Source organism: Ammospiza nelsoni, chromosome 2 (assembly GCF_027579445.1).
Source record: "Ammospiza nelsoni isolate bAmmNel1 chromosome 2, bAmmNel1.pri, whole genome shotgun sequence".
Classification (NCBI taxonomy): domain Eukaryota; kingdom Metazoa; phylum Chordata; class Aves; order Passeriformes; family Passerellidae; genus Ammospiza; species Ammospiza nelsoni.
In genome coordinates, this window is record NC_080634.1 from 117,310,344 (window position 1) to 117,337,474 (window position 27,131).

At 45.0% G+C, this 27,131-nt stretch overlaps 1 protein-coding gene across 5 annotated transcripts in view; it reads left to right on the forward strand.

Annotated features, from left to right (window-relative positions):
- ERG (ETS transcription factor ERG) overlaps nucleotides 1-5,071 on the forward strand; it is a 149,081-nt gene extending 144,010 nt beyond the window's left edge. For all 5 annotated transcript variants that reach the window (XM_059493843.1, XM_059493846.1, XM_059493847.1 and 2 more), the window contains one exon: nucleotides 3,050-5,071. In XM_059493843.1, the coding sequence (XP_059349826.1) occupies nucleotides 3,050-3,570 (521 nt within the window). In that variant the 3' untranslated portion in view covers nucleotides 3,571-5,071. The remainder of the gene's footprint in view (nucleotides 1-3,049) is intronic.
- The last annotated feature ends 22,060 nt before the right edge of the window (nucleotides 5,072-27,131 follow it).

Sequence of the window (27,131 nt, forward strand, 5' to 3'; positions counted from 1 at the left end):
CTGTGTGCTCCACTTGTGTCCCTTGCCTGGACAGTCCCAGGGCACAACATTGCTCATTTCACACAGATCTCCTCAGCCCCCATGACAATGGCTCTTTTTGCAGCAATCTCATGTCTTTTCAAGGCCTGAAATTGCCAAAAGGCTGATCAGTTTCCTTTCATTTCTCCCGACATCGAGCACAGTTCTAGATTAGCTGACTCTCTAAACAGTTTTGTGTGGCAGAGGAAAGTAATTAAGTAAGTGTTAAGAATAGGATTTTCCAAATGGCCTGAGGTGGTGGAGGTTTCCAGGCAACACTAGTCTTGACTGGAAGTAGGGGCCCACATCTCTTTAATTTGGTCATAAATCATGGCTTGCCAAATTTTATCAAGTGTCCATTTGGTTGATTTCATTACTGTGAATGACATTAACACGATCTGGATTGGGATTCTTTCTTAACATTTGGGTATGGAATTCCTCCACGCCATCATTCCTGTGCTTTAACATGTTTTGTGTGTTTATAAATTGGTGGAATTACTCTCTCATTAAAAGGAAATTGACAGCAACCATTTATTTTCATAGGACTATATATTACATTTGGAAGGCAAGTGTTTATGTTAGAACATATGTTGGATTGCTTATTCAAAAATTTGTGTTTTGTCCAGTGCTGAACTGTTTATTGATTTTTGAAGCCTAATCCTCTTGTTATGTTTTGTGTATTAAAACTTGCATGCCTTGCTCATACCATGGATTCTTTTGTTTGTTTGTTTATTTAATGCATGTTAATGGAACAGAAGAAATTCATTAAGGCCAGTTTGGATAAATACAATTTAAATGAATATGGGTTTCAGTTGCACTGAAGTATAAACTGCTAATGGGTTTCAGATGCTGCTCTAGCTCGATATTGTAATTGCTACTATAAGCTTTCTAAAGAAAAGCTTGTTTATTATACCCACATAGCTGCTTTGGATAAGAAAAAAAGAAAGAAACCCAACCTATTCCTGGTCAGAGACGTAGTTCAGAGTTAGCACATCCAGGCTGGTTGGCAAATTCTGCTGACACCGTGCTTGTGAAACAGATTGCATCGCAAGCTGCTTCAGCTGCATTTTGCATCATTTCGGTGTTGCTTTGTTAAGAAATGCTAAGCTTATAACACGACTGTCAGTGGCAAGGCCCTTTGAAATCTACTTTCACTTGTCTAAAATGGACAAATTTTGTTGCCCTACCTCACTTTCACAAAGTTCACAGCAGACTGTTTTCTTTTTGCAGTGGAATTGGCAGAGAGTGAGAAAAATACAACAGCAACATTTTATGTCTTAACATAAAATAATCATTTTTACTCATTGGAAGCAGAATGATGACACGGTTGTATTTTATGGACCTTTTCACTGTTCTTGCAGTTGTTTTGCCCTCTGCTTGTATGCAGTGTAACAGCAAGCTAATAAGTTTCCGTTGTGCATTTCCCCAAATGCTGCAAAGGGATGATATGGTTTGGCACGGGCCCAGCTTGCTCTAAACTTCTCCATTTTGTGTGGGCTCATTCCATAGCAGGGAACATTGAGTTGCAACATAATGCTGTGAGAACAAGCCGAGTGTTACGCAAGTGAAAGCTGTTTGTGCTGAACTTTGGAGATTAGTTTCCTAAATGAGCCCTGTATTATTTCCCCATCAATTGTCTGCGCTGAATGACATTAGGTAACAATTAAGGCTCCATGGAATGGCATTCTGCCACTCACATGAGGGAAAACACAACACATTACAATTATCCCTGCTCTTTAGGGTTTCATGAGGCAGTCCTGGGAGGAGGACAGTAATAGCTGTCTCCTCGAGACAGGTCTCATAAGCTCTAGGAGGTCTATTACTCACCCAAGATAGCTCAGCTACCTTTGGAGGCATAAAATCAGCAGGATGGCTTCTGTTGCAGTGTTGGAAACAAAATGTTTAATAAAAGGCAAAATAACAAACAGAAAAATCGAGCCAGGTGCAAGAGGTTTTTGCTCCTGGTAAAACACCTCAAAAAAGCCATTAGTTTCTTTTCTCTTCTTTTTGTAGTAAATTGCTCAGGATTTTTTGGCTTCTGTCCAACTGGCTATCCTTAAGTTTGAGGTGAAGTCCCCCAGTTTGAGTTGGAGGTCCTGTGAGGTGTCTTTTTCACCTAATCAAGGAGAGAAACTTATGGGCTTCTTTCCTTTTTGAGGGGACAAAGGATAGTTTTGTCACTCCGTAGTTGTGTCACATTCCTATAGGGGACTGGCTAACAGAAAGAGTTAGGAGCCAACATCCCAACATTTCCTAATGGGGTCCTTGGGGATGAAGCAAAGTAGAAACTTGACCCAAGCGTTCATTCTGATAAAAAATAATTAGTAGCAACTGTCATGAGAAATCAGTGGAATAAAGGTGTGTGAACCTATTGTGAAATTGTAGGCATATATATATATATATATATTTAAGAAAAAGACAATATAAGATATATTTCCCTCTGGAAATAAAAGATAATATATATATATTAAGGGAAAAAATCTATTATATATTATATATATGTTATATATATATAATATATATTATATATATTATTATATACATTACTTATTATATATATTATATATAATAAAATATATAATAAATAGATATAATATAATATAATATAATATAATATAATATAATATAATATAATATAATATAATATAATACAATAAAAATTATTTATAATATTATGTATAGTATTATATATTTTATAATATAACAATATATAAATAAAATATATATAATAGTATATATTATGTATATATAAATATAAATATATAAAAAAATATATATATTTAAGAAATATATTTATATATTTATATATATAAATATATATATTTAAGAAAAAGATAAAAAGAAATCTAGAGTTCCCGGCGGTACACATGTCATTTTAGAAGAACAGTTCCCACATGCCTCCCACTCTGTAATAAAGCTGTAAATATCAGCTTTACAACTTTCACAAAAGCTGCAAAGCTTTGTTTGTTTCCCCAGATGGGGGCGAGCCCGTGCAGTGTTACTGACACTCCCGCTGTGTTTCTCCCCGCAGGCAGCGGGCAGATCCAGCTGTGGCAGTTCCTGCTGGAGCTGCTCTCGGACAGCTCCAACTCCAACTGCATCACCTGGGAGGGCACCAACGGCGAGTTCAAGATGACGGACCCCGACGAGGTGGCGCGGCGCTGGGGCGAGCGCAAGAGCAAGCCCAACATGAACTACGACAAGCTCAGCCGCGCCCTGCGCTACTACTACGACAAGAACATCATGACCAAGGTGCACGGCAAGCGCTATGCCTACAAGTTCGACTTCCACGGCATCGCGCAGGCCCTGCAGCCTCACCCGCCGGAGTCGTCCATGTACAAGTACCCCTCGGAGCTGCCCTACATGAGCTCGTACCACGCGCACCCGCAGAAGATGAACTTTGTGGCTCCCCACCCCCCCGCCCTGCCCGTGACGTCCTCCAGCTTTTTTGCCGCCCCCAATCCCTACTGGAATTCGCCGACTGGAGGGATCTACCCCAACACCAGGCTGCCAGCTGCTCATATGCCTTCTCATCTTGGCACCTACTACTAGAGTGGGGTTGGGGGAGATAAACAGCAAGGCAAAGCGAAGGAGCTTCTCACTGGGGTTCGGTCCCTGAGGAGTCGCAATGAACTCTGTTGGAGTACTCGAATTAAAAGTGCCTAAAGAGACAAGTGAAGGTTTGGCTGGGAAAAAAAAAAGCCCAAAACCACGTTAAAAATAGATGTCAAAAAGACTTTTTTTGTAGTAGGGATTTAAAGGAAATATCCAAGAAGTATTAAGATACTAAAATGTAATGTATATGGGCATCGACTCTGTGGACCAAACAACAATAGACTATTGTAGGTAGAAGCATGAAATGATAAGGAAAACCTACGGAAGCTGGTGGTCTTAAAAAGTTGATAAGCTTGTGTGTAAAGTTTGATATCATGCTAGTGCAAAACTGGGACTATACTACAGCAATATAAGGATAAGTCTATAGTGACCTAACATACAGTATATGGATCATTACAAAAGAGAGGGAAAAGGGAAAAAAAAAAGGAAAAAAAAAAGCCTATCTGTATTTAAAAAAATAGAAACATATCAGCAGAAGAGACTGGTTAGTGTGGAAGCTGATTTGGAATAGAACAGCAGTCTTATTGTTAAAGTCATCAGAGCGAATCAGCTACTCAAACTGTGAAGAAAACCCAAACTTTCAGATTCCTTGACAGTTTTACAGGAACCCTGAGCCAAACGTGGGAAATGAGAATGTGCTGGAGGGCAAGTGTATGATTGTAGATCAGAGGCCTGCACCTGGCACAGGAAGCAGGAAGGAGAAGGAGGAGGATGAAGGTGGTGAGAAGGGGAGGAAAGAAACTTCTTGACCAGTAGAGACTGAAAAGACTGAAAACTTTGTAGTGTTGGGACTATGAAGAAACACTTGTTTGGACTTGTGAAACATATTGCTCAGTATTATACCATTCCCAGTATTTCAGGAGGAACAGACTTGATTCAGTAGTAATAAAAAGTGGGAAAAGGGAAAAAGCAGAAGGAGGCGAGAAATCAGAATATGCATCTCTCTTTTTTTTTTTAGGAAAAAAATCCAAAATCAAAACTGGAATTGTGTCTGATATTTAAAAGTTACCAGTTGGAACCTCATCATTACTAAGGGAGTTTGTTTTCTATGGGTTAGAGCAAGAGACAACCCCTGAGTGCCAGAACCAGAAATCACCTGAGTATTTTTGTTAGGCGGGCGCCAGTTTTTCTTACCGAGTCGCGAACGCTGTGCGTTTGTCAGAATGAAGTATACAAGTTCAATGTTATTTTTTTTTCCTTTTTATATAATTATTATATAACTTATGCATTTATACACTACGAGTTGATCTCGGCCAACCAAAGACACACACACACAAAAAACAAACTAAAAAAGGGACAATCCAAAAAAACCAAAACTATTGTGGCCTTGAATTTTAACTCTGTATGCTTAATGTTTACATTATGAACATATTAGTCCTTAGATTGCAGAATGTATGTAATAAAATAAGCTTGGCCTAGCATGGCAATTTCAGATTGACACTGTGGTTTGCATTTTTTGTGTGTGACACCCATGCCAGATCTGCTACTCACCAGGTTAAAACAGGCCGGGGTTTCTGGGCTGTGAAAATGTAGGAGCAAACAGCCTGAGTTTAAAGTGCACAGGTGCTGTGCATCTTCTTTTCCAGACAGTTCTGCTGAAACACTTCCAGCCCTTCTTCAACAGTGCCTTGCCATCCCTGTGCTGAGCTGCTCTGGCCCAGAGATTGCAACCATCCCCAATTAATTCACCGACAGCTCCACGCCCAAGGCTGGAAATGAAGCCTAAGGGAGGCCTCTAAGGAAGAGTGTTCATGCCCAGAAATTGTTTTTTGTTGTCATGAAGTTATGCTGCAAAACCTCAGCCTGAGATGTATCTCCCTCCTGAATCGTGTGTTGAATTGCTTTGCCCCCTTGCCCTTAATACATTCTGTATCATTATTAGTAAATAAAGTGAATAATGAGTAATTTCTATTATTCCCCACTTTAGAATGGAGTGTATGGCAGCCTTGTTCATTTGTCACTGCAGCCCATCCTGGCTGTTACAAAGGGCAGGGGTTTTTATTTTTCTCTTCTGGCTTTAGAGGCTTCCCACTCTGTACCCTGGGCCCCAAAACTGCATCTGGTGCCTACTGGCATAAATCCATTCTTTCCCAACACCATCTGAGGAACTGGTCTGGAAAATCATCCCTGACATTTATGAGTGTCTCTCCACAGTGTTTGCTGCAGGAATCCCAGACAGCTCAGCCCTCTGTATCCCTCCTTTTTGCTGTTCTTTTGTGTCCTTTTTCCCAGACAAAATGGGTGTGGTTTCAGGTTTTATAGATGTTCTGCATATCCATTTTTTGGGGAGCAATGGGAGCCAACTCACCAGGATTCGTGTTAGGAGTGTCTTGGTGCCAGTTTATAAGCACAGGATTCTGTTATCAATGTGTGAGACCTGAGCAGGGAAATAAGCACTCTTAAGTCTGTATTTCTAAAAAACAAAAAAAAAAAAAGAAAGAAAAATATGAACTATTGGAAAAGGTCAGTCACTGTTTTAGAAAGGTATGGAGTTAAGGCAGGCACACCTACGTGTGACTACAAAGTTAATAATTTGCCTTTCAATGGAAATAAATCCAAAGATCCTCACTTTCTGCTTCATGTGTACTTCCAACCCGAAATGGTAAGCGTATTTTTGAACCAGCTTTTAATTAAACACTAAAAATCCAGATTTAAATTAGCTCTTTGTTTGGATGGGCAAGGACATGCCTGGATGCTCCAAAGCATCCCCAGTGCTCACGGGGCGGCCTGCAGGATTTCCAGATTTGGTGCCTGGCTGCTGTCCTGGGCAATGGGAACAGCATCCTGGCATGGGGATCCAGATCCTGGGACAGGGATGGAGCCAGAGCAGATGGAGCACCCTCGTGTGAAGAGCAAAGTCCTTGAGCTGGGAAGTTCAGTGGTCACCCATTGTAGAACCACACCTTCCTTCAGGACCTGCTCCCTGCCTTCCAGGAGCCTTGGAAAACGCAGATTTGGCAAGAGGGCAGTGAAGGATGGAGAGACGCGCTACATCTGTTTTGGGATTATTTGTAGGGTCTCCCTGTGGCCATGGCAAGGGGTGAGCCCAGAGCAGAGGAGCTCCATGTCCACACCATGAGAGACACTCAGTGAGGCTCACACAGACCCCAAAACCTTGGCTGGATCTTCTCTTTGCCATTTAGTACCTGGACAGCACAACCCTGATGTGCTCACATCTGCAGAAACTGGTAATATTAATAACTTCAGCCCTTTATTTAGATTTCTTTAAATTTATTTAAGTTTCTCTCAAAGTCAGTTGTCAGCCAAGCTTCAAACCTTACCACAATTCCAAAGAGTCTGCACTTCGTACCCCAAATTCCACAAGCCTTTTAAACTGCCCACAGATCACCAGGGATTCAGGCTTTTCTTCTGTAAATTTTTCTGCTTCAGACTATTTCTTGCCCCAGCTAAAATATAATTTTAAAATCAATTTCTTGTTACATGTGCATTAAAGGTAGAAGAAACCATTTTGCCTATGCCATATGATTAGTCATCCCATGATCGTTTTCTGTGCCATCTTCTCAAGTTTTGGTCACATTAGGAAAATAGCCTCTGATGATCTAAATTGCTGTCAGAGGGGCACCTCATCCATCTAAAGGTTTTGGTTAATTCCTGAATTTTTCCTCCTGATGCAACACAAATCCTTCATTCCCCCCTGGGCAGTGGTGGGAGCACTTGGAGATCCTGCCTGGCTCTGCTGCTGTCCCCTGGGTGCTGTGACCGATCCTTGGAGGCACTGGCAGCCGCACGGACATCAGAGCACGACCCAGCATGAGCTCTGCTTGAAAAAAGGTTAATGAGAATAATTTGAGATGGTTAATGAGGATATTTGGGCCAACTGGAATGTGGAAAATTATTTCAAAATTTAATTTTATAGCATCACAGAATAGTTTGGTTGGAAGGGAGATCAAGGTTCCAACAGGGACACCTTCAACTGTCCCAGGTCCCTCCTAGCCCCAATATCCATCCTGGCCTTGGACACTGCCAGGGATCCATGGGCACCCTATGCCAGGGCCTCCCCAACCTCACAGGGAAGAATTTCTTCCTAATATCCCATTTAACCCTGCTTTCTGTCAGTTTGAAGCCATTCTTCTTGTCCTGGCACTCCAAGCTCTTGTAAAATGTCCCTCTCCATCTTTCTTGTCAGCTCCCTCCCTAGCATCTTTTTAAAAGGGCACATATTTTCAAGAAAATTAGCAAAACACCCAGGGTTCTTGGGCCAGGAATTGATGAGATGTCCTTTTAAATCACTGGATTGAGGACTTCTCAAAACCAGGCTCAGAAAATGTTGGGGTTGCATGCCAGAATATTGGTCCATATATATTTTATAAAAACCTAAGGGGCAGAATAATTTTCTGTGCCCAGTCCTAGAAGCAGTGAGGAATTCTGTTTGGGAAACCAAATCCATCCATTACAACATTATAACAAAACTATTATTATTATGGTATTATTATAACAAAACTCATTATAACAAAACTATTTTCTGTTGTACATTTACTGATGTTTCCTTAACCTTCTCCTTTGAAATGGTCTCAATTCCAGGGTATTTCCACCCATTCCCATTACACAGAGCCCAACACATCTCATTGTCAAAAGGAGGTGGGTGGTTTTTTTAGTTTTTTTTTCCTGCCATTTCTGTATTTTGCAATTCCTCACCCTCCAGAGTTCTTTGCCTGCCTCAGTGTTTACAGCTCTCCAAATATTTGTGGTTTGTTATCACGCTCCCTTTGACTGGGTGTTTGCCAAGCTTTGACATATTCCACTTCACAAACCTATCCCTCTTCTTCTCTGACAATTGTTAATGTGCCCTGCTTCTTCTTCTTTTCTGGCTTTTTTTGGGTTTTTTGTCCTTTTTTCCCCCTGTTTCCCCCTGTCTAAACCATTCCCATCCAGGAGTTTTTTGACTGCACCTCCATCCCACTGGGGTCTGTTCTTCCCATCAAGCAGTGATGCACCTTTAGTCCCACCTGGATGAAAGGTGAGCACCTGAAAGATGGAATTCCATGTTCTTTCTTTGGAGTTCCCTTCTCATGGGATTAAAAGCCTCCTTTCCTCAGGTGTCTCCATCAGCAGACCGCTGGGAAGCTTTTTGCAAACTCTTGGAGTGAAATTGCTGCACTGATTCCACCGGCTCATCCTGCCCCAGAAAAAGTGCCTCTTCATTTCCAGTTTTCTTCATGCTGGAGGTGTCATTTTTCTCCACAGAAAACTTGAAATCTGCTCTGCAGAGAATCACAGGATTGCAGGATCATCAAGGTTGGAAGAAACCATCACCCCAAAAACCGTGTCCCAAAATCCATATCCAGAAACCAAATTGGATACAGGCTTCTGAAACAGGCACAAGAACTTGGATTAAATACTTGCCATGATACTTTTAGGCTTGCAAGCAGTTCTAATAGGATGTGAAAGGCAAGTTTTAAGTTTTAGGCACACCTTTTACTCAATTCATTCTTACATTTTTGCAAAATTCCCAGTTTGTGTCACAAAACAGCCTTGTAGATCCCTTGGCCACCTGACACAAGAGCCCAGGACTGCCAGGGATGAGAGAGGAATTCAAAAACCACTTTTCTTCACCCCATGGAAAAGAGATGGAGGGTTTCTGAAGTTCTCCAGTATTTCTGTAACCACACTGACACTGAAATGGTCAATTTTAGAAATAATGTCCCTTTTCCCCTGTGGGTTGGGAAGCAGCATGTGTGCATTAGTGTACTCAAAGTACAAGGTGAAAAACTGGGGAAAATCAAAATATCCATTGTTTTATGGTTGAAAAATGCCCTCATGCTGTCTGGTTCCCAGAAACTGGTCCGGTACATCCACACATTTCAGTTTTCTGGGATGGGAATGATGACCCAGCCATGAGTCGGATCCCATTGTGCTGGAGAGGGTAAATACAGATCATGACTAACAGATGTTGCTTTGAAGTGCTCCTATCTTTAAATACACAAGCCTAATAAATGCTGGAAAATTCTGTATTTTCTACCAAGACTAGGCTGAACATTTTCCACTCTTTCTTCAAAGAGTTTGGGGGGGAGGGATGGAAGTTTTTTTTTTTTTTTTTTTTTTCTTCCAGCATATGCTGAGGATAAATCCAGGAAATATGTGCAAGGTCCTTGGACATTGTGATGGGCTCATATCCTGGCACAGAGGCACAGCTCATAGCCTGGCTCCCCAAGGGGCTGGAGTGTCTGAATGGCTGCTGGTTACAAATATGGAAAAATTCCAAGTGCCTCTGCATGGCTGCAAGCAAGCTGTAAACCTCCCACCACAGGTTTCCTAGGAAAAGACAGAAAATTAGGACTACAGCAAGTGGCACACAGCCTTTGGAGGAGGGTTTGAGTCTCAAAACAGGTGTGGAAATTACCTTGGCTGTTCCAGGAGGTGACAGGGGAGGGGACACACAGCCAAGGATGCAGAGAAATGAAAGGGCTTTTATCAGCAGGGCATGGGAAGAAGGAAAAGTAAGAGAAAGAGGCAAAAATGGAGATGTAAAGAAGAAGAAAAAGAGTTCTGAAGTGCTGTCAGAGGAGTAGCAAAATGCTGGCACCCTTTTTAACAATTTATGGAAGGGGATGGAAGTGAAATTTAAGGCATCCTTGCAGGGGTTACTTGGTGCTGTTGGACCTGATTTGATGGTGGTGAGATGAGGTCAGCTCAGAGCTGTCAACAAGCAGGGAAACAACCAGAGCGTGGTATTTTCAGGAACCCCTGATGAAGGGAGGAAAATTATGAATCTGACTCCATGTTCTCAGAAGGCTAATTTATTATTTTATGATCTATATTATATTAAAGAATGCTGTACTAAACTATACTAAAGAATAGAGAAAGGATACAGACAGAAGGCTAAAAAGATACTAATGAAAAACTCATGACTCTCTCCAGAGCCTCGACACAGCTGGGCCATAATTGGCCAATGAGTAAAAACAATTCACATGAAACCAATGAAACAATCACCTGTTGGATAAACAATCTCCAACCACATTCCAAAGCAGCAAAACACAGGAGAAACAAATGAGATAATTCTTGTTTTCCTTTTTCTTTGAGGCTTCTCAGTTTCCCAGGAGAGAAATCCTGGCAAAGGGATTTTTCCAGAAAATATGATGGTGACACCAGAGCATCAAAGCACGGGCTGAGAACATGAGGGGAGCAACCCAAGGGGTTGGCTTCTCTCAAATTCCCTCACTCGTGGAAAAAGGGGAATTCCACAGGACAGGGGATGCCAGGGAGTCTTCAATGGCCAGGGAAACCCAGACAGCTCATTTCCCTGTCTAGCCATGGAAAGTGAGATGCATCTGAGGGATGTGGAGAACAAAACAGCAACTGGATGTCAAAAGGTTTGCAGAAAGAGAGATGAAAGCAGAAGAACGATGACTGTGAGCCTGAGGGAATTGAGAGGTTCAGGGTGTTCCAGATTGCAAGGCAAGATGAATTCTGTTATTACCATCTGTGTGGCAGTTGCCTTTTGTCAAGGGGGCAGTTTTCCTTATCTCTTCCACAGCCACTCCTCCCTCAGGAGGGGACATCTGCTGATAACAGCCATTGAATGTCCCTGCATGGCTGATAAGAACCGCAGCATCCCATTGGGAGATGTGAGCCCAGAGGGAGGAGCCAAGCATTCCTACCTGGGTATAATCTGGAGATTCTGGAACACCAGCACGGCTTCTCCACTGGATTCCCCACAGGAACAGCAGCTGCCTCTTCTCCCACTGGATCTTCAGAGGAAGAGACTGCACCTTTCTCCAGGATCCCTGCTCCAGCAGAGCCACCCCTGACACTGCAGGAGGGCTGAGCCACAATTCCAATGGGGCTGCTGCCAACAGCCTGACCCACAGGGTGTCAGGTTGGGTTCTGACTCTGTATGTGTTGTTCTAGTGTACTGCATTGTTTATTTTATCCTTTATTTTCTTCCCTATTAAAGAACTGTTATTTCCTGCTCCCATATTTTTTGCCTGAGAGCCCCTTAATTTAAAATGTATAACAATTCAGAGGGGTGGGGAGGGTTTACATTTTCCATTTCAGGGGAGGCTCCTGCCTTCCTTAGCAGACACCTGGCTTTCCAAACCAAGACACGGGAAGAAAAAGGAGGCTTAAAAATAAAAAAGGTCAGGTTTAGCTCAAAAAGCTGAGCCCAAAGGATGGGCTGCAGAGCAGCTGTGGTGTGCAGTTCAGTAGGAGCAGGCAGGTCAGCACATCTGGGCTGAAGCAGCAGCCCAGAGAGGAGACGTTGGAGTGGGTAAATGTTGTACTTAATTTCTCTTTCTACACTCACCACTTTAATATATTTTCAGCTAACATTTCATTACAATTTCCACAAACATTTCATGTCACGACTTCATTACAATGCAGGCTGCAGAGGGAACAGCTGTAAAATAGCCCTGCCAATGCTGGTGATTTGCACTGGGAATGAAACATCCAGCTCCAGTCGCTGACGAGTGCTGTGCAAAACGAGCTCACTGGCACTTTTCATTTCTTTAACCACTTACCTCAACAATTAAATGTATTGCAATGCTAAACGGGGAGTGTATAATCAGTCACTGCAGACTGTATAAAAGCATCAGGCCATACATCTCTCTTGTTTTGTCATGAGCTGTACAAAGTGCTGGCTTAGCACTCTGCAAACGGTGTACACTAAAAAATATGTTTCATTCATACTCTGTGTGTGTGTGTGTGTCTCTTGCTCTGTGACAAATCCAATATTCTCTCCTTTTCCTGCTCAGTGCAGATCACAGAGGAAGGTTTCAGCACATCAGGCTTTGAGGTGGGAAACCAGGAACTGCTTTAATATTTTTGATATTCCACTGTCACTACCGAAACAGTTCTTGAGCTGGTGCTCCCAGTCACTGCTGGATTTCTGTTTCTCTACTTTGGACAAAAGCTGAGGTGTTTGGTTTGTGACTCAGTCATCTATTTCTCAAAAATGTCTGGTGGACTTTACTCAGGATAGAACCATGGAATGGTTTGGATTGGAAGGGACATTAAAGATCATCTTGTTCCACCCCCCTGCCATGGCAGGGACACCTTCCACTGTCCCAGGCTGCTCCAGCCCCAGTGTCCAACCTGGCCTTGGGCACTGCCAGGGATCCAGGGGCAGCCACAGCTGCTCTGGGAATTCCATCCCAGCCCCTGCCCACCCTCACAGGGAGGAAATTGTTCCTGCTATCTGATCTAAACCTGTAATTTTTCAGTGTGAAGCCATTCCCTGTGTGCTGTCCCTGCATCCCCTGGCAATTGTCTCTCTCCAGCTTTCCTGGGGCTCCTCCAGGCCCTGCAAGGCCACCCTGAGCTCAGCCCAAAGCTTCTCCTGTGCAGGTGAGCAATGCCAGCTGTGCCAGCCTTTCCTGCCAGCAGAGCTGCTCCATCCTCTGCTCATCCTGGAGCCTCCTCTGGGCTCTGCAGCAGCTCCAGCTCCTCCCTGGCTGGGGCAGCTCTGCAGGTGGGAAATCACCTGAGGGGCACAGGGACAGAGTTATACTTGATTGTAACTTGCATTTCCCTCCCCTGTTTTGGCAGAAGGAGAGAAATTGGAAGAAGCAAAGCAGCTGTATTTAGTCAGAATACCCGGCAGAATGTGCTGAAGTGAATGTGAGCTGACTGATGATAAAGTTTCCAAAAGACCAAAAGCAAGTCAGGCTCTCAAATCTGATAGGCTGATGGGATTTATGTTCCTGGGACATTCCAGGAATCCCTCCCTGGTGCTTTGTCATTTAAGAAATCAGATTCCTTTGGAAGGCCTTGAAGCTGAGTGCACAGCCCTGGGGTGACCCTCCCTCTGGCAAAGGCAGCCGTGGGGCTGGGGGAAAATGCCACTGTAAAAAGTCATAGAATTGGCTGAGTTGGAAGGGACCCACCAGGATCATCCATTCCAGCTTCTGGCCCTGCACAGAACACCCAGCAATCCCACCATGTGCCTGAGAGTATTGTCCAAATGCACCTTGAACTCAGACAGGCTCCTCATGTCCACCCTAAACTTCCCCTGGTACAGCTTGAGACCCTCTCCTCTGGTGTTGGTGGGATCAGTCAGCTCCTGATTCATCAATCCCTGTTCCTCATGGAACTGTGGCTGTGCAAGGCACCAGGAGCTTTTCTCTTTAGCAAGAACAACAACAAGAAAAAAATCAGTTTTAAAAAGCACAGGAGTGGTGTTGTAAAGATGGGGGGACAGCTGGCTGGATGGAGCCAGTGTGTGCCTGGGTGGTCACAGAGCCCAGTGGCATCCAGGAATTGTGTGGCCATCAGGAGAGGGCAGGGATGGTCCCTCTGTGCTGGGCACTGCTGAGGCCACACCACAACTTCCCCTGAGCAGTTTTGGACTCCTCACTTCCAAAAGGAGATTGAAGCATGTCCAGAGAAGGGAATGGAGCTGGGGAAGGGTCTGGAAAACCCCCACAGATCACACACATGTGGAGCTTCCATGCCTCAGTGCTCCCTGGTAAAGTCCCCCCATCATCTCCTCATTCCCACACTCTGCAGGGTTTTACCAAGTGGTTTTTAAGAGCTGTTTTGGGGCCATATTTTGCAGCTCAGGCCTTATTCAGCTGTGGAAGCCCAGGGCATTGGGAATATTTCCCTGTCTGCTCTGGGGTGCCCTGACCCCCAGGGCAGCACTGACTCTGACCCTCATCCATGGAGAAAGTTTCCTAAACTTCAAAATAAACTAGAATCCACAAAAGGGTGAAATAGTTTATAGAGAGCAGTGTAGGTGTATCACTTGGTGAGAAATTGAGATTTGGGGGTTTTTAGTATATTGTAGATGGCAGCAAGATGGAGGGCACAGGGTGCTGTCCTGGGTTTCTTCTTCATGCTGATTCTTCCTCCTTCTCCATGGGTTTGGGTGGCATTTTGTAATTGGGCAGAAAAGTCCCCATTGCAGCTCTTTGGGATCAGTTATTGGGTTAAAAGGGAAAATAATCCAGGTGTCAGTTCTTCACTGGATAGTTCAGTCTTAAAAGTCCTTGTAACAAGGGATTGTTGGCCATTTTGTGCCTTCTAATGAAAAGCTGCTGAACTCACAGTAGTGAGACTGTTTTACTGATAACAAATAATAAACACCTGAGTGTGAACATGAAACACCATCTCAAGTGCCTTCAATCCAGACCCAGAGAAACCCACAGCTGGTACTGCCACATTCAGCCCCTCTCCCCTCACCTCTTTCCCCCTGCAGAATCATGACTGGTGAGAGTTGGCTGTGCAGGACATTTCAGGACCTTTCAGGCTGTGCAGGACATTTCAGGATGCTCCTCCCATCATCTCAGGATGATCCCATTTCAGGATGCTCCTCCCATCATCTCAGGATGGTCCCATCTCAGGATGCTCGCATCATTTCAGGACGATCCCATTCCAGGATGCTCCCATCATCTCAGGATGATCCCATTCCAGGATGCTCCCATCATCTCAGGATGCTCCCATGTCAGGATACTCCCATTTCAGGATCTCCCTGCAGTCTCTGTTGGAAGCTCTGGGCTGTGCCCTGTTCCCAGCCTGGCTGTGGTGCTGACCCTGCTCCCAGGGCACTGAAGGAGGGGCAGAGGTGCCTCCGAGTGGGACAGGAGGGCAGCAAGGGCTGGAAATGCCACACTCAGTGCCCTGGCTGGTTTTGTGCAGCTGCTGTAGTCACTGCAGGCACAATTTCAGCTCCTTCTGGGGATCCTGCCCTTTTCCTGTCCCCTCAGCAGCTCCCTGAGGTGAGGGTGGCAGTGTGCTCACCCCACAGAGCCAGAGCTCCCTCTCCTCTGATGTGTCATGTCACATTTGCTGCCCAAGGCATATTCCCATTTCTCCCAAAAGATGGCACTAGGATTCACCAAAACTGAGCTCTCAGCACCCTGGATATTTCATATTTGTGAGAAATCCCTCCAGGACCATCCAGGCAGTGCCCATCCCTCACTCCCATTACCCTCTGGAGAATCCTCCCCTAATTGGCCTCAAGTCTATGGGGACAAACAGCAGAGGGAAAATCAAATTATCACCTTATTGTGCAGCAGGAGGGGATGTCTTTTGCTAGGATGCAAATATTCCTTCCCCCACTCCCACCCTTTACATCCTGAGTTTTATTTCTGAGGCAATGAGAAAAACAAAGATGCAATATTGGGATTAATCTTCCTGCACACTGACATTATCTGCCGTAGCAAAATTGACAACATTAAGGGTTTTTACTCAGAAGTTAATTATTTTATTCATATAAGCAACATAGCCCATAAAATTATGAATAGAGAATCTTCCTGGTAATTTAGACCACGTTTTAAGGGTTTTTTTATGTGAATGTTTCTACGTAAAGATAATTATGGAAATATTTCCATGATTAAAAGGATACAGCTAATGAAAGTAACTTTTGGGGAGATTATTTTTCTTTGCAATTTCTATAACCCATTGAAGAGAGCTTTTTAACTGTCAATGAAGCAATAATTTCTTTTCCTGAAAAACAACCCTCATTCCAAGATAATGGACTTTTTGTATTCATTAACATCCCTGATGGAGCTATCACCTGAAGAGGTGGAAGTTTCCTTTTCATTAAAGAAAATGACAGGATCACAGCTCTATGAATGAAAAGAATTAAAGTGTGCAGATGAAGGATTTCCATAGACAGCAGAATTCCATGGCTGGAAGTGCTGTCTCAGTGGATTTAATAATGAATTTAATTTAATAATGAAGGGAGAACCTTGTCCAAGCAATTCACCTGCCTGGGCAGCTCAGCAGCCTCTAAGGACCACTGAATCCTAAAACTTCTCTAAAACTGTGTTCATTAGTGATAACAACTGCAGCAGTGACACTTTTTGCTCTTTTGTTTTGCAAACGTTGGTGTGTCCTGAAGGACAGGTGCTTCATTCCCACATGCTTCCAATGTTCTGTGGGACCAAAGTTTAGCATGCAGCCAGAAACATTCTTTTTTCTCCTCTATGTGCTACCAGCACTAAAGAGTGATTAAAAGCACTAAAAGAGATTTAAAATCACTAAAGAGTGGTTAAAAACACAAGTGTGAGAGGCAGTTGAGGACTCTACTGAGCCCTGGTGTGAAAACCCTCATGGCAGAGCTGGGGAAGGTGATGTTCTGCAGGGCAGGGCTTCTTCCAAGCACCTGAACCTGGAGGTGTCTGTCCAGCACTGTCCATGTCCCTATTTTACACATCCCACTCATGCCTTTTTTTTGTCTTTTTTTTTTTTTTTTTTTTTTGTGCTTTGCAGCCCATTTTTACTGCTGGTGTCTTTGGGGCTGTTCAGGGATTTACAAATTGCCACTCACCATTGCAGCACAAGTGCTAATTAAGCAGTGAGGTGGTAGCACACACTTGGAGGAGAGGACTGCTCCAGGATGGATTCACTTGTAGCCCTTCTGGAGGGCTGGATTAACCCAGGATATCCTGGAGGGCTGGATTCACCCAGGATATTTTGGAGGGCTGGATTTTCACATGGACATTCTGGAGGGCTGGATTCACCCAGGATATTCTGGAGGGATTGGATTAACCCAGGACATTCTGGAGGGCTGGATTCACTCAGGATATTCTGGAGGGCTGGATTCACTCAGGATATTCTGGAGGGCTGGAATCACCCATGATACTCTGGAGGGCTGGATTCACTCAGGATATTCTGGAGGGCTGGATTCACCCATGATACTCTGGAGGGCTGGATTCACTCAGGATATTCTGGAGGGCTGGATTCACCCACGATATTCTGAGGGCTGGATTTACCCAGGGTATTATGGAAGGCTGGATTCACTCAGCATGTTCTGGAGGGCAGGATTCAGCCATGGATGTTCTGGAGTCACCCATGCCCATTCTTAAGAGGTGGATTCACCCAGGACACTCTGGAGGGAATGATTCATCCATGAATATTCAGGAGGGCTGGATTCACCCATGGCCATCCTGGAGGGCTGGATTCACCTATGGACATTTTGGAGGGCAGGATTCACCCACAGACATTCTGGAGGGCTGGATTCACCCAAATCCCTCCAGAAAGTCTGGATTCACCCATAATCTTTCCTTAGGGCAGGATTCAGCCCTTCCAGAGGGCAGGATTCATCCAGGACATTTTGGAGGGCAGGATTCACCCATTAACCTTCTTTAGGGCAGGATTCACCCCTTCTGGAGGACAGGATTCACCCCTTCTGGAGGACAGGATTCATCGAAATCCCTCCAGGAAGGCTGGATTCACCCATTAACCCTTCGTTAGGGCTGGATTCACCCATTAACCTTCCTTAGAGCAGGATTCACCTCTTCTGGAGGGCAGGATTCATCCAAATCCCTCCAGAAAGGTCAGATTCACCTGTGACCCTTCCTTAGGGCAGTTCGCTGACTTTTATAAGCTGAGGAGACCCCTGACAAAACAAAACCAACTCCAAAAAACCCTCCAACCACCTCCACCAACGAAATGCTGTCCAAAGCAGCCCCGGGGGTGGAAGGAGCATCATCCTGGGATGTTGTGGAGCCCCGGGTGCTGTGAGAGGCGCTGGCACTAGATGGAGCGATGGCTCAGCGTGATCCCTCCTCCTGCACATCCTGCTGGAAGCGCATCCCAGGCTGGTCCCGGGGCTTGGCAGCGTGGAAAACGCCTATCGCTTGTTTTTAAAAATTTAAAAGTTTAATAGCAATAAAATGGTTGTCAAAATAGTAATACAATTAGAGTAATAATAATTAGGACAATTTGAATTAGGACAATATGAGACAACAAATACAAAGAGTTACGGGTGTCCAGGTACCTTTTTCTGGGCAGCACAAGCCCGAAAAAGGACCCAGGTTAACAGAGGATTAACCCTTAAAAACAATAGCCTGTTGCATATTCATACATCTCATACATGATGCATAAATTCCATTCAAACACAGGATTCTGTCTGGTCATCATCAACTTCTTCCTCTGAATCCTGACAGTGCCTTCGAGGTGGGAAGAAGTTCGTTTCTCCTGATAATGGGCAATAAATTCTTTTTCTGTGAAAGATTCAGGTGTCCTGTGGCTGCTATCTCACTGCCAGTCCATTCTTTAAAAAAAAAGTATCCTGCATAGCATAGTTTCTATTTTAACATTTTGTTATAACCTAAAACTATATTTACACACTACTTAAGAGAATTAATACAGCATAACTTTCTAACACAACACATACAATATTCATGATAATATTTGTGAAAAGCTAATCATAAAATACATGCATTTTTCAGAGCAGGATGGAGCAGGTTTGTTAGGATGCTCTCCAGGGGCTCTGAAGGAGCTATGTGGCCTCAGGTCAGGGCTCAGAGAGGTGCTCAGCCCCATCCCACCCCAGCTCTGCTCCCATTAACAGCATCACTGCCCAGAAACTGCAGGAAAAGCCACGCTAATTACCAAAATTAATCATCCCCAGAGGACAGCAGCCAACCTCCAGTGCCAAAACAGGCCCTGGTTGAGTCTGGCTCTGCTGTGGGGGATGATTTCCTGCAGCCTCCAAGTCCAGTTCATTCTGTGTTATAGATGGATAATGAGAGGATTGGCTCTGGCAATTAAACGATAACTATTGTGTGAATATTAAGAAAAGCTTTAGTGATGTATAGTTGTGTTATTGTCATGGAGTCATGGAATGCTTGGGGTTGGAAATGTTCTTACAGATCACGGAATTCTACCCCTGCCATGGCAGGGCCACCTCCCACTGTCCCAATGTCCAGCCTGGCCTTGGGCACTGCCAGGGATCCAGGGGCAGCCACAGCTGCTCTGGGAATTCCATCCCAGCCCCTGCCCACCCTCACAGAGTACAATTTTTTCCTGATATCCAATCCAAACCCGCTTCTTTCCCCCTTGTCCTGTCACCAGTTGCTTCCAGTCTTCTGGAAACCTGTCAATTTTCCCCTTGCTGTAGCAATTATTGTATCTGTCATTAATCATTGCCATCATCTGCTGGTTATTTTATTTCTTTCAATATTCACTCTATTAAACACAGGCTTGGCTCCCAACAAGAAATTACAAGGGCTAGAGGAATACAGGGATATAATTTTGCCATCCCCTGCCCTGCCAAGTGGTGCCTGATGCTGGGGCTGCTCTGGGCTTTAGGGCAGGGTGGTGACTCCACAGCCCCAAAGCTCTCATGCTGATGCCTATTTTGGCCTTTTTTGCTGGTGTTTTGTGTTGTAGATGGATAATGAGATGATTTGCTCTTGCAATTAAGGGATAGCTGTTGTGTGAATATTAAGAAAAGCTTTAGTGGTGTATGGTTATGTTATTGTAGTTTAGATGCCCTCTGTTCTCCCCACAGTTCCCTTTCCCCCTGTATTGTTGCCATCACACAGCCTGGGCTGTCCAGGACAGGTACAAAGAAGCTGCACAGGTGTCCCTTGCATGGGGCAGCTGGGAATGGAAAAGCTTGGGAGTGCTCAGGGGGTGAGGCATGGCAAGAGCTGAGCTCCAATCCAGTGACAGGAAAGCAGTTTGCACTGATAAATGGCACAGAAGAGCTGCCTGACAGACTTTGGGAGGGGCCAGGGCAGCCCCAGGGGTATAAAAGACTGAGCATCCATCTTGAAGATGAACCAGCCATGTGGCATCCATGAGAGGCAGTTCCCAGTGCTGTGAATTTCTCCTTTTGCAGTCCTTTGTTGTATTTTTAAAGTTTAATAAACCTTTTTAAATTTTCAAAGTGAAACAGCTGTCTCTCACATTCTGCCACCAGCCAGGGGAGCAGAATTCTACATCTGTGGAATCCTGAATTCCACATCTGTGGCCATTCCTGGCCACTGGAGCCACATCTGGCCAGGGCTGAGGTGCCATGAGGAGCTGTGGGCTCCTGCCACGCTCCATGATGTCAGTGGCAGCAAACGGGGACTCAGTGCTGGCTTGGCACCTCACTAACAGGAGCCTTTCATGTGGTTTTTGGGTGTAACTGAAAGCAGCTTTTGGCCCAGGGGGTTGGATGGTTTTCCCCTTTGTGTGTGCCCTGTGTTTTGTTATGGTGGTGAGAAACGCGGCTGCTGGAGAGAGGAAATTAACAGGGGATCTCTTTTAGCTTCAGAAAGTTTTAGGGAATTTTTTTATTAATTAACAGGGGGTCTATTTTAGCTTCAGAAAGTTTTAGGGAATTTTTTAGGATCTGTTTCAACTGCTTCTTTGGAAATTTGTATAGGAAATAGCATGGCCAGCAGGAGCAGGGAAGTGATTGTCTCACCTCGAGGGCTGGGGGATTTCAATTCTAGAGAGACATTGAGGGGCTGGGGTGGGTCCAGAGAAAGGCAATAGAGATGGGGAAGGGTCTAGAGAGTAAATCATGTAGGCAATGGCTGGGGGAGCTGGGAAAGGGGCTCAGCTTGGAGAAAAGAGGGCTCAGGAAAGATATTTTCACTCTCTACAGCTCTGACAGGAGAATGCAGCCAGGTGGGAGTCGGGGTCTGCTCCCAGGGAACGGGGACAGGACAAGGAGCATCAGGGAAGATCCAGGTTGGACAGCAGCAGCAATTTGCCCATGGAAAGGGAGCTCAGGCCTTGGCAGGGGCTGCCCAGGGAGCTTTGCAGTGCCCATCCCTGCAGGTGTCCCCTGGAGGTGGCACTGAGTGCTCTGGGCTGGGGACAGGGTGCCCATGGGGCACAGCTGGCACTCCATGGGCTGGGAGGGCTTTTCCAGCCCCAGGGAATCTGGGATTCTGTGATAAGTCATGAATTGTGGTTGTTCAAAGCATCAATTTTCCCTCTTCTGAGGGGATGATTTGCTTTCCATCACGTGCCTGCAGCAGCCTGGGAGGCAGAACAAGAATCCTGGCAGGATTTCCTCTGTGCCACCACGGATTAAGGCACATGGAATCCTACCAGCCTCTACCACTCCTGACTCCAGTGTTTGGGCCACTTCAGCAGTTTTGGCCACTCTCCCACAACCCCAAGAAATATCCTGAGTGCAACTTAAACCAGTCCTGGTGTTTGATGCTTATCTGCTTAAATCTTCTTCAATTATATGCATTAGTGGCCAAAACTGGGGCACCACAGGAGACCCAAATGTTCCTCCTTTGCTTTATAACTCACAAGAAAAGATGAAAAAGAAAGAAAAGAAGAAAAAGATGAAAATAAACAAAAAGTGTTGCATTATAGGAACTGAATCCATCATAATTTTGTTCATCAAGTGTCTCCTCCTGTGGTGCCCACAATGTAAACCTGAGCTTACCTTTGCAGAAGCACAAAGTAACTTTGAGCACATGAAGGAATTTTTAAAAGCTTGAGCTTTAAAAGCCTATGGAAAAATAAGCATAGAAAAAATGCAGGAAAATAATAACCTTGGGGAGGGAAAGAGGGATAAGATAATGATCACAATAAAATGGTTGTGAGTGTGGTTTTACCATCAGGAACACTGCAGTAGGAATTTGAGATATTTTTATCATTCATCAAGAGGGATAAAGCCTAAACAATCAGGTCAGGAATATTTTTTAGGAGCAAACAAGGCAAGCTGAGTTTGCTGTGACTCCTGCATTCAGCTTGGAGGTCAGCAGGGCTGTTTCTTACCTTGCCTGACCTCCTCCAACAACACAAACCTCATATTTCATCCAGTTGTTCCTGTAATGAACTAAGGGAACAGGTTCATAATATCCTGAATATCTTCATTAATATCCTGAAAAAAACCTGCAGGAATTCTGTCACTTTCATCAGTTTTAGCCCAAACGTGTGTTCCTGCCAAAGCGCAGCCACTGCTGTGTTTGTTGCTGTTTTGTTGGTTTATTTGCTTTCTGTCTATCACAAACGGTGTGTCCTGCCCTGTAAAAGTGCCCACACGTCAGTCAGGGAATAAGAAACAATCCCACATGCCTGAGGTGACTCACACACCTCGTGGGTGCTGAATCACCAGTGGGGTGAGGTGAACATGTGGTGTGCAAAGCAGAGGCTGGAATGCTTTCAGCCAAAACATTCACAAAGCGCTGCTACAAATTAGGGAACCCACAAAGAGCAGCAGCTGGGGAGTGATTGTTTGTAGCCCAAAGGGCTGAGCTGACAATTCCCAAATGCTTCTGGCTTCGTTTTGTGTGCCCCCAAACCCAGAGAAATATAGAAAAGTCAGCTTGGCTTTGTCTAGCTCTAGTCCAGAGACCCTCCTGAGCAGTCCACACTCCAAATCTGGGCTAGAATATTGTTTGTTTAATCCTGTGAGCACTAACCGTAAAGGATTATTCTGTAAAACCCCACAGACCACCCAAAAATCCCTTTGTGACAGCACAACACAACGTAGGTACCCTGCAGAGCCTCTGGAAACTCCATTCATGAGCAACCTGGCCAAGGCTGTACTGGAAGCACATGAAATTGTGGGAACTGAGTCACAGATCCCAGCACATAGTGGATGCTTTTATAGGCTAAAAGTAAATAGTCTTTAAAAGACTTTCCCCCCCCCCCCATATGAAGGCAATTTGGGCTGATTATTTTGTCCAGGACTGGACCCATGACGTTTTGTTGTTGCTTGGACTGAGAGGTTCATGTGTTAAAACGCTGTTCCAGGGCTGCAGCTGATTGTGTGCAGGTTAATAGAAGAGCCTTTGTCAAGGACATTGTGCAAACACATTTCCACAAGACATTATTGTCTGGACACATGAGCAAATATTTGCCTAAAAAGTCTAATTAACCATTGTTCAAGACCTGCCACCTGCCCCTGGGTTTTCTGGCACTCTTCTGGAAGGGACTGAGTTGTGCAGCAGTGCCTTTAGCCAACATTTCCACAGGAGCCAACTCCTGACCAATAATTAAATAAACATTCAGCTTGCTGCCTATTATTTTAAATTTCTTTTAATAATAAAGGAAGTGTTACGAAGAAAAGGAGTAAAGGCAACCAGTTGCTTTGACAGGGCTGCAGGGAAAGGAGATATTTGGCCAGAGGGTGACAGAATCCCAGAATCACCGAGGCTGGAAAAGTCCTCCAAGGTCATCAGGTCCAACCTGTGATCCATCCGCTGTCACAGACGTCTTTTATGAAAAATCCTCTCCTTAGGATTTTTCCTCCTGAGAAGCTGAGAAGCCTCAGGAACAAAATGTAAACATTGATTATCTGCTGCTGTGGAATGCAACAGGTGCATCTGGGATTGGCCCTTCTTGGATGTTTGTAATTAATGGCCAATCACAGTCAGCTGGCCTGGACAGAGAGCCGAGTCACAAACCTTTGTTATCATTCTTTCCTATTCTATTCTTAGGCAGCCTTCTGATAAAAACTTTTCTTCTATTCTTTTAGTATAGTTTTAATATAATATAAATCATAAAATAATAAATCAAGCCTTCTGAAACATGGAGTCAGATCCTCGTCTCTTCCCCAGTCTGAAAACCCCTGTGAGCACGGTCACAATCTCCACCTTGTCCCCAGCCCAGAGCTCTGAATTCCACGTCCAGGCCTTCCTTGGACACCTGCAGGGGTGGGGACAGAAGGGACATGCTGGGATAGCCATGGGCGAGGCCATCAGCAGCACAAAGGACGGGCCCATCTGTGTTGTGAAGTTCCTTTTGTCAGCTGAAACCACGAGGAGTGATGACAGCCACGATGCCCGGGGATGGATGGACAAAAGGGGATTGTGCAGCTGTCCTGGAAAATGTGGTGTGTGACATGCCAGGGGGTTGGAGCAGGAGCCCCTTTGAGCAATGTCCTTTTGCATCTCCAGTAAAGCTGCCCCAAACTGCAAATAAATGACTGCAGAGACAAACACTCGCCCACCTGCCTTAATCTTAGAGATATATTTACACAAAGATTTATTTTGGAAAGCTACCCTCACATTCAAAGTGGAAAACCAAATATTTTTGTTTGAGAATCTCGAAGTTAAATATTTTGCTGGTTAACATTTTGTCTTCTCAGCCCTTTCTGGTTGAAGTAGTTCAATGAATTTGATAGGAATTCAACAAAATATTTGGTCAATTAAAATAAGTAATTTTCTTAGTTATATCCTTTTGTTAGAAATTGTTTCAGGCTCTTCCACTCATGGAAACTATGACTATCCAAAGTGATTTTTTTTTCATATTTATATCATCTTTATTTCAAATTCCTTCTCCCAAAAATAAATGATGTTACTGCCCAGCTGAGCTGTGCCATGGGTTTTGTGGAGGCTGTTACTGGCTAGAAACATGTGATTGTACTGGATGCACAATCTTGGTTTGCTCATAAAACATTTTGTTGCCAGTTAATAGAAATTGTCATTGCTTTTCCCATCTCTCAGATTTCCCAGCTGACCAGTTCCCCAGCTCTGGCTGCTGCAATCCTGCTGCCCTCAGAGCTCAGAGGATGAGTTTCTTTGCCCACTCCTTTGTTTCTTCCTCTCATTCTCCCACTACTGATTGAAATGATCATGTTTTTCCAGGATTTCAGCAAAATCATCCCAATCCTGACCTGAATGTTCCAACTTGTCCTTGTCTCATTACAGAAAATAAGGCCCATGAAATCTCTTCTCTGTAAAGAGCTGACTGAACCACAGAAATAGAATTATAGAAAGTTTTGGAGGGGAATGGAAGGGATCTTAGAGATCATCTAGTCCCAACCTCCCACTGGACCAGGTTGCTCAAGGTCTTGTCCAGCCTGCTCTGGGACATTTCCAGGGCTGGAATCCACCCCATGCTCTTCTGCATTGTCACTGTGAGCCCCCCAAGCAATCTCAGCTCTTCAGAGACATAATCCATGCATGGTATTCTGTACCTGAGGATTTGTGGTACTTCTGTGCTCATCATCTCCACCCTTGCTCAGCACTCTTGCTCCCAATCCTGACCTGAATGTTCCAACGTGTCCTTGTCTCGTTGCAGAAAATAAGGCCCATGAAATCTCTTCTCTGTTATGGGCTGACTGAACCACAGAAATAGAATTATAGAAAGTTATGGAATGGAATGGAATGGAATGGAATGGAATGGAATGGAATGGAATGGAATGGATCTTAGAGATCATCCAGTCCCAACCTCCCACTAGACCAGGTTGCTCAAGGTCTTGTCCAGCCTGGTCTGGGACATTCCAGGGCCATATAAATGGCTTGAATTCACCCCAAACTCTTCTGCATTGTCACTGTGAGCCCCTCCAAGCAATCACAGCTCTTCAGAGACATTATCCATGCAGGGTATTCTGTACTTGGGGATTTGTGGCACCTCTGTGCTCATCATCTCCCCCCTTGCTCAGCAAATATGACCAGGAGGTGAGGGAGAACCCAATTTACTGAATGACAGGAGTTGAGTGGGGAAAACTCTGCTTGCCTGGGACACACACACTGACCTGAAGCCCTTCACTGCTGTCACCTTCCCCCTTTGATCTGCCACTTCACTTGTGTTATGGCAACCACCAGCCCTGTTGACAAGAGGAGTAAAATAATGTCACCAAAACCACCCCAAAATAGCCCCCTCGCCACCACTGGGGACAGCGCCAGCTGTCAACTGCCCACAGCAGGAAATGCTTCCTCCGGTGTGATTTCCTCCTGAGGGACTGCAGGCTCCCAAACAGGCCATTGTGCAGGGCAGGGATTCAATACACAAAAGGCTAAAAACTGCACAGCATCCTGTCCTTGCTGTTCCTGAAGCAGAGCCCTTCTCTTGCTCCGCGAGGTGCAGAACAAACGCAGGTGTCACAGCAGAGTCACATCCCTAAGGGTGAGTCCTGCACCAGAGAGGAGCACCTGGAAAACAGAGCAGTTCACTGGGCTAGAATGTCCCTCTCTGCCCAGGAAAAGAGGGAGATGGGATGTTGAATGATCTCCTTGCACAGGGGCTGCTGAGCTGAAGGGAAGAGAGATGCTGGTGATTTATGGTGATTCCTCCCAGCCTCGCCAACCTTCCAAAAAACACAGTCACCCTGTCCTTCACTGTGCAGGCTTTACTGGCAACCTGCTCTGGGTTTGGTGTGGCAAAGGCCTTGGAAATGACCCTGTGTCCTCCAGCCCTTTTGGAGAAGGAGGCAGAGGTGGTGGGCTGCAACAAATTGCTGCAGAGTCATCGGGAGCACGAATGGCGTAAATGTCAGGAAATCTCCTCCTGCTGCTTATATTTAGTTACTGATAAGGCTGCAGCGACCCAGAGCATGCTGTGCCCTCTCCTGTGCCTTTCCTGCCTGCTGAGGAGCCAGGGGATGCTTGTGCAAAGGTTTCACTGATGAAAGAGGAAATAATTTCTTGCTGCATGCCAAGGTTATGATCGGGGAGGGGGGATTTGCGCAACTGGGAAGAACCGAGACTTTCCTTCATCTCTCCTGAGGAAATTGAGAAGCTCCATTGCCAAATGTCTGTTGGGAGAATCAAGAGGAAGCAGAGGTGTTTATCCTCTGGAGGAAGTGGGAGGGCTCAGGGGCTGCAGCAGTGACATTATCTCAGTGAGGGCCATGCCTGGGGCCGTGCTGGGACGCTCATCCTGTTGCCTTGGAGGAGCAGGAAGCTTCCATCCCTGAGTCCTCTCTCCTGCTGGTGCCCACAGAGCACTGAGCCTCTGGGAGGTCAGAAACCCCCTGGGATCTTTTATTTTAACCTCTGCTTCAAAGCCCCGTGAGTTAGTGTGTGTGACTTGCTTCTCAGCCATGCCCTCCACAGACCCCTCATTCAACTTTTCCTGTTGACCAAAGGTTTGATCTCTCTCTGGATGAAAAAACC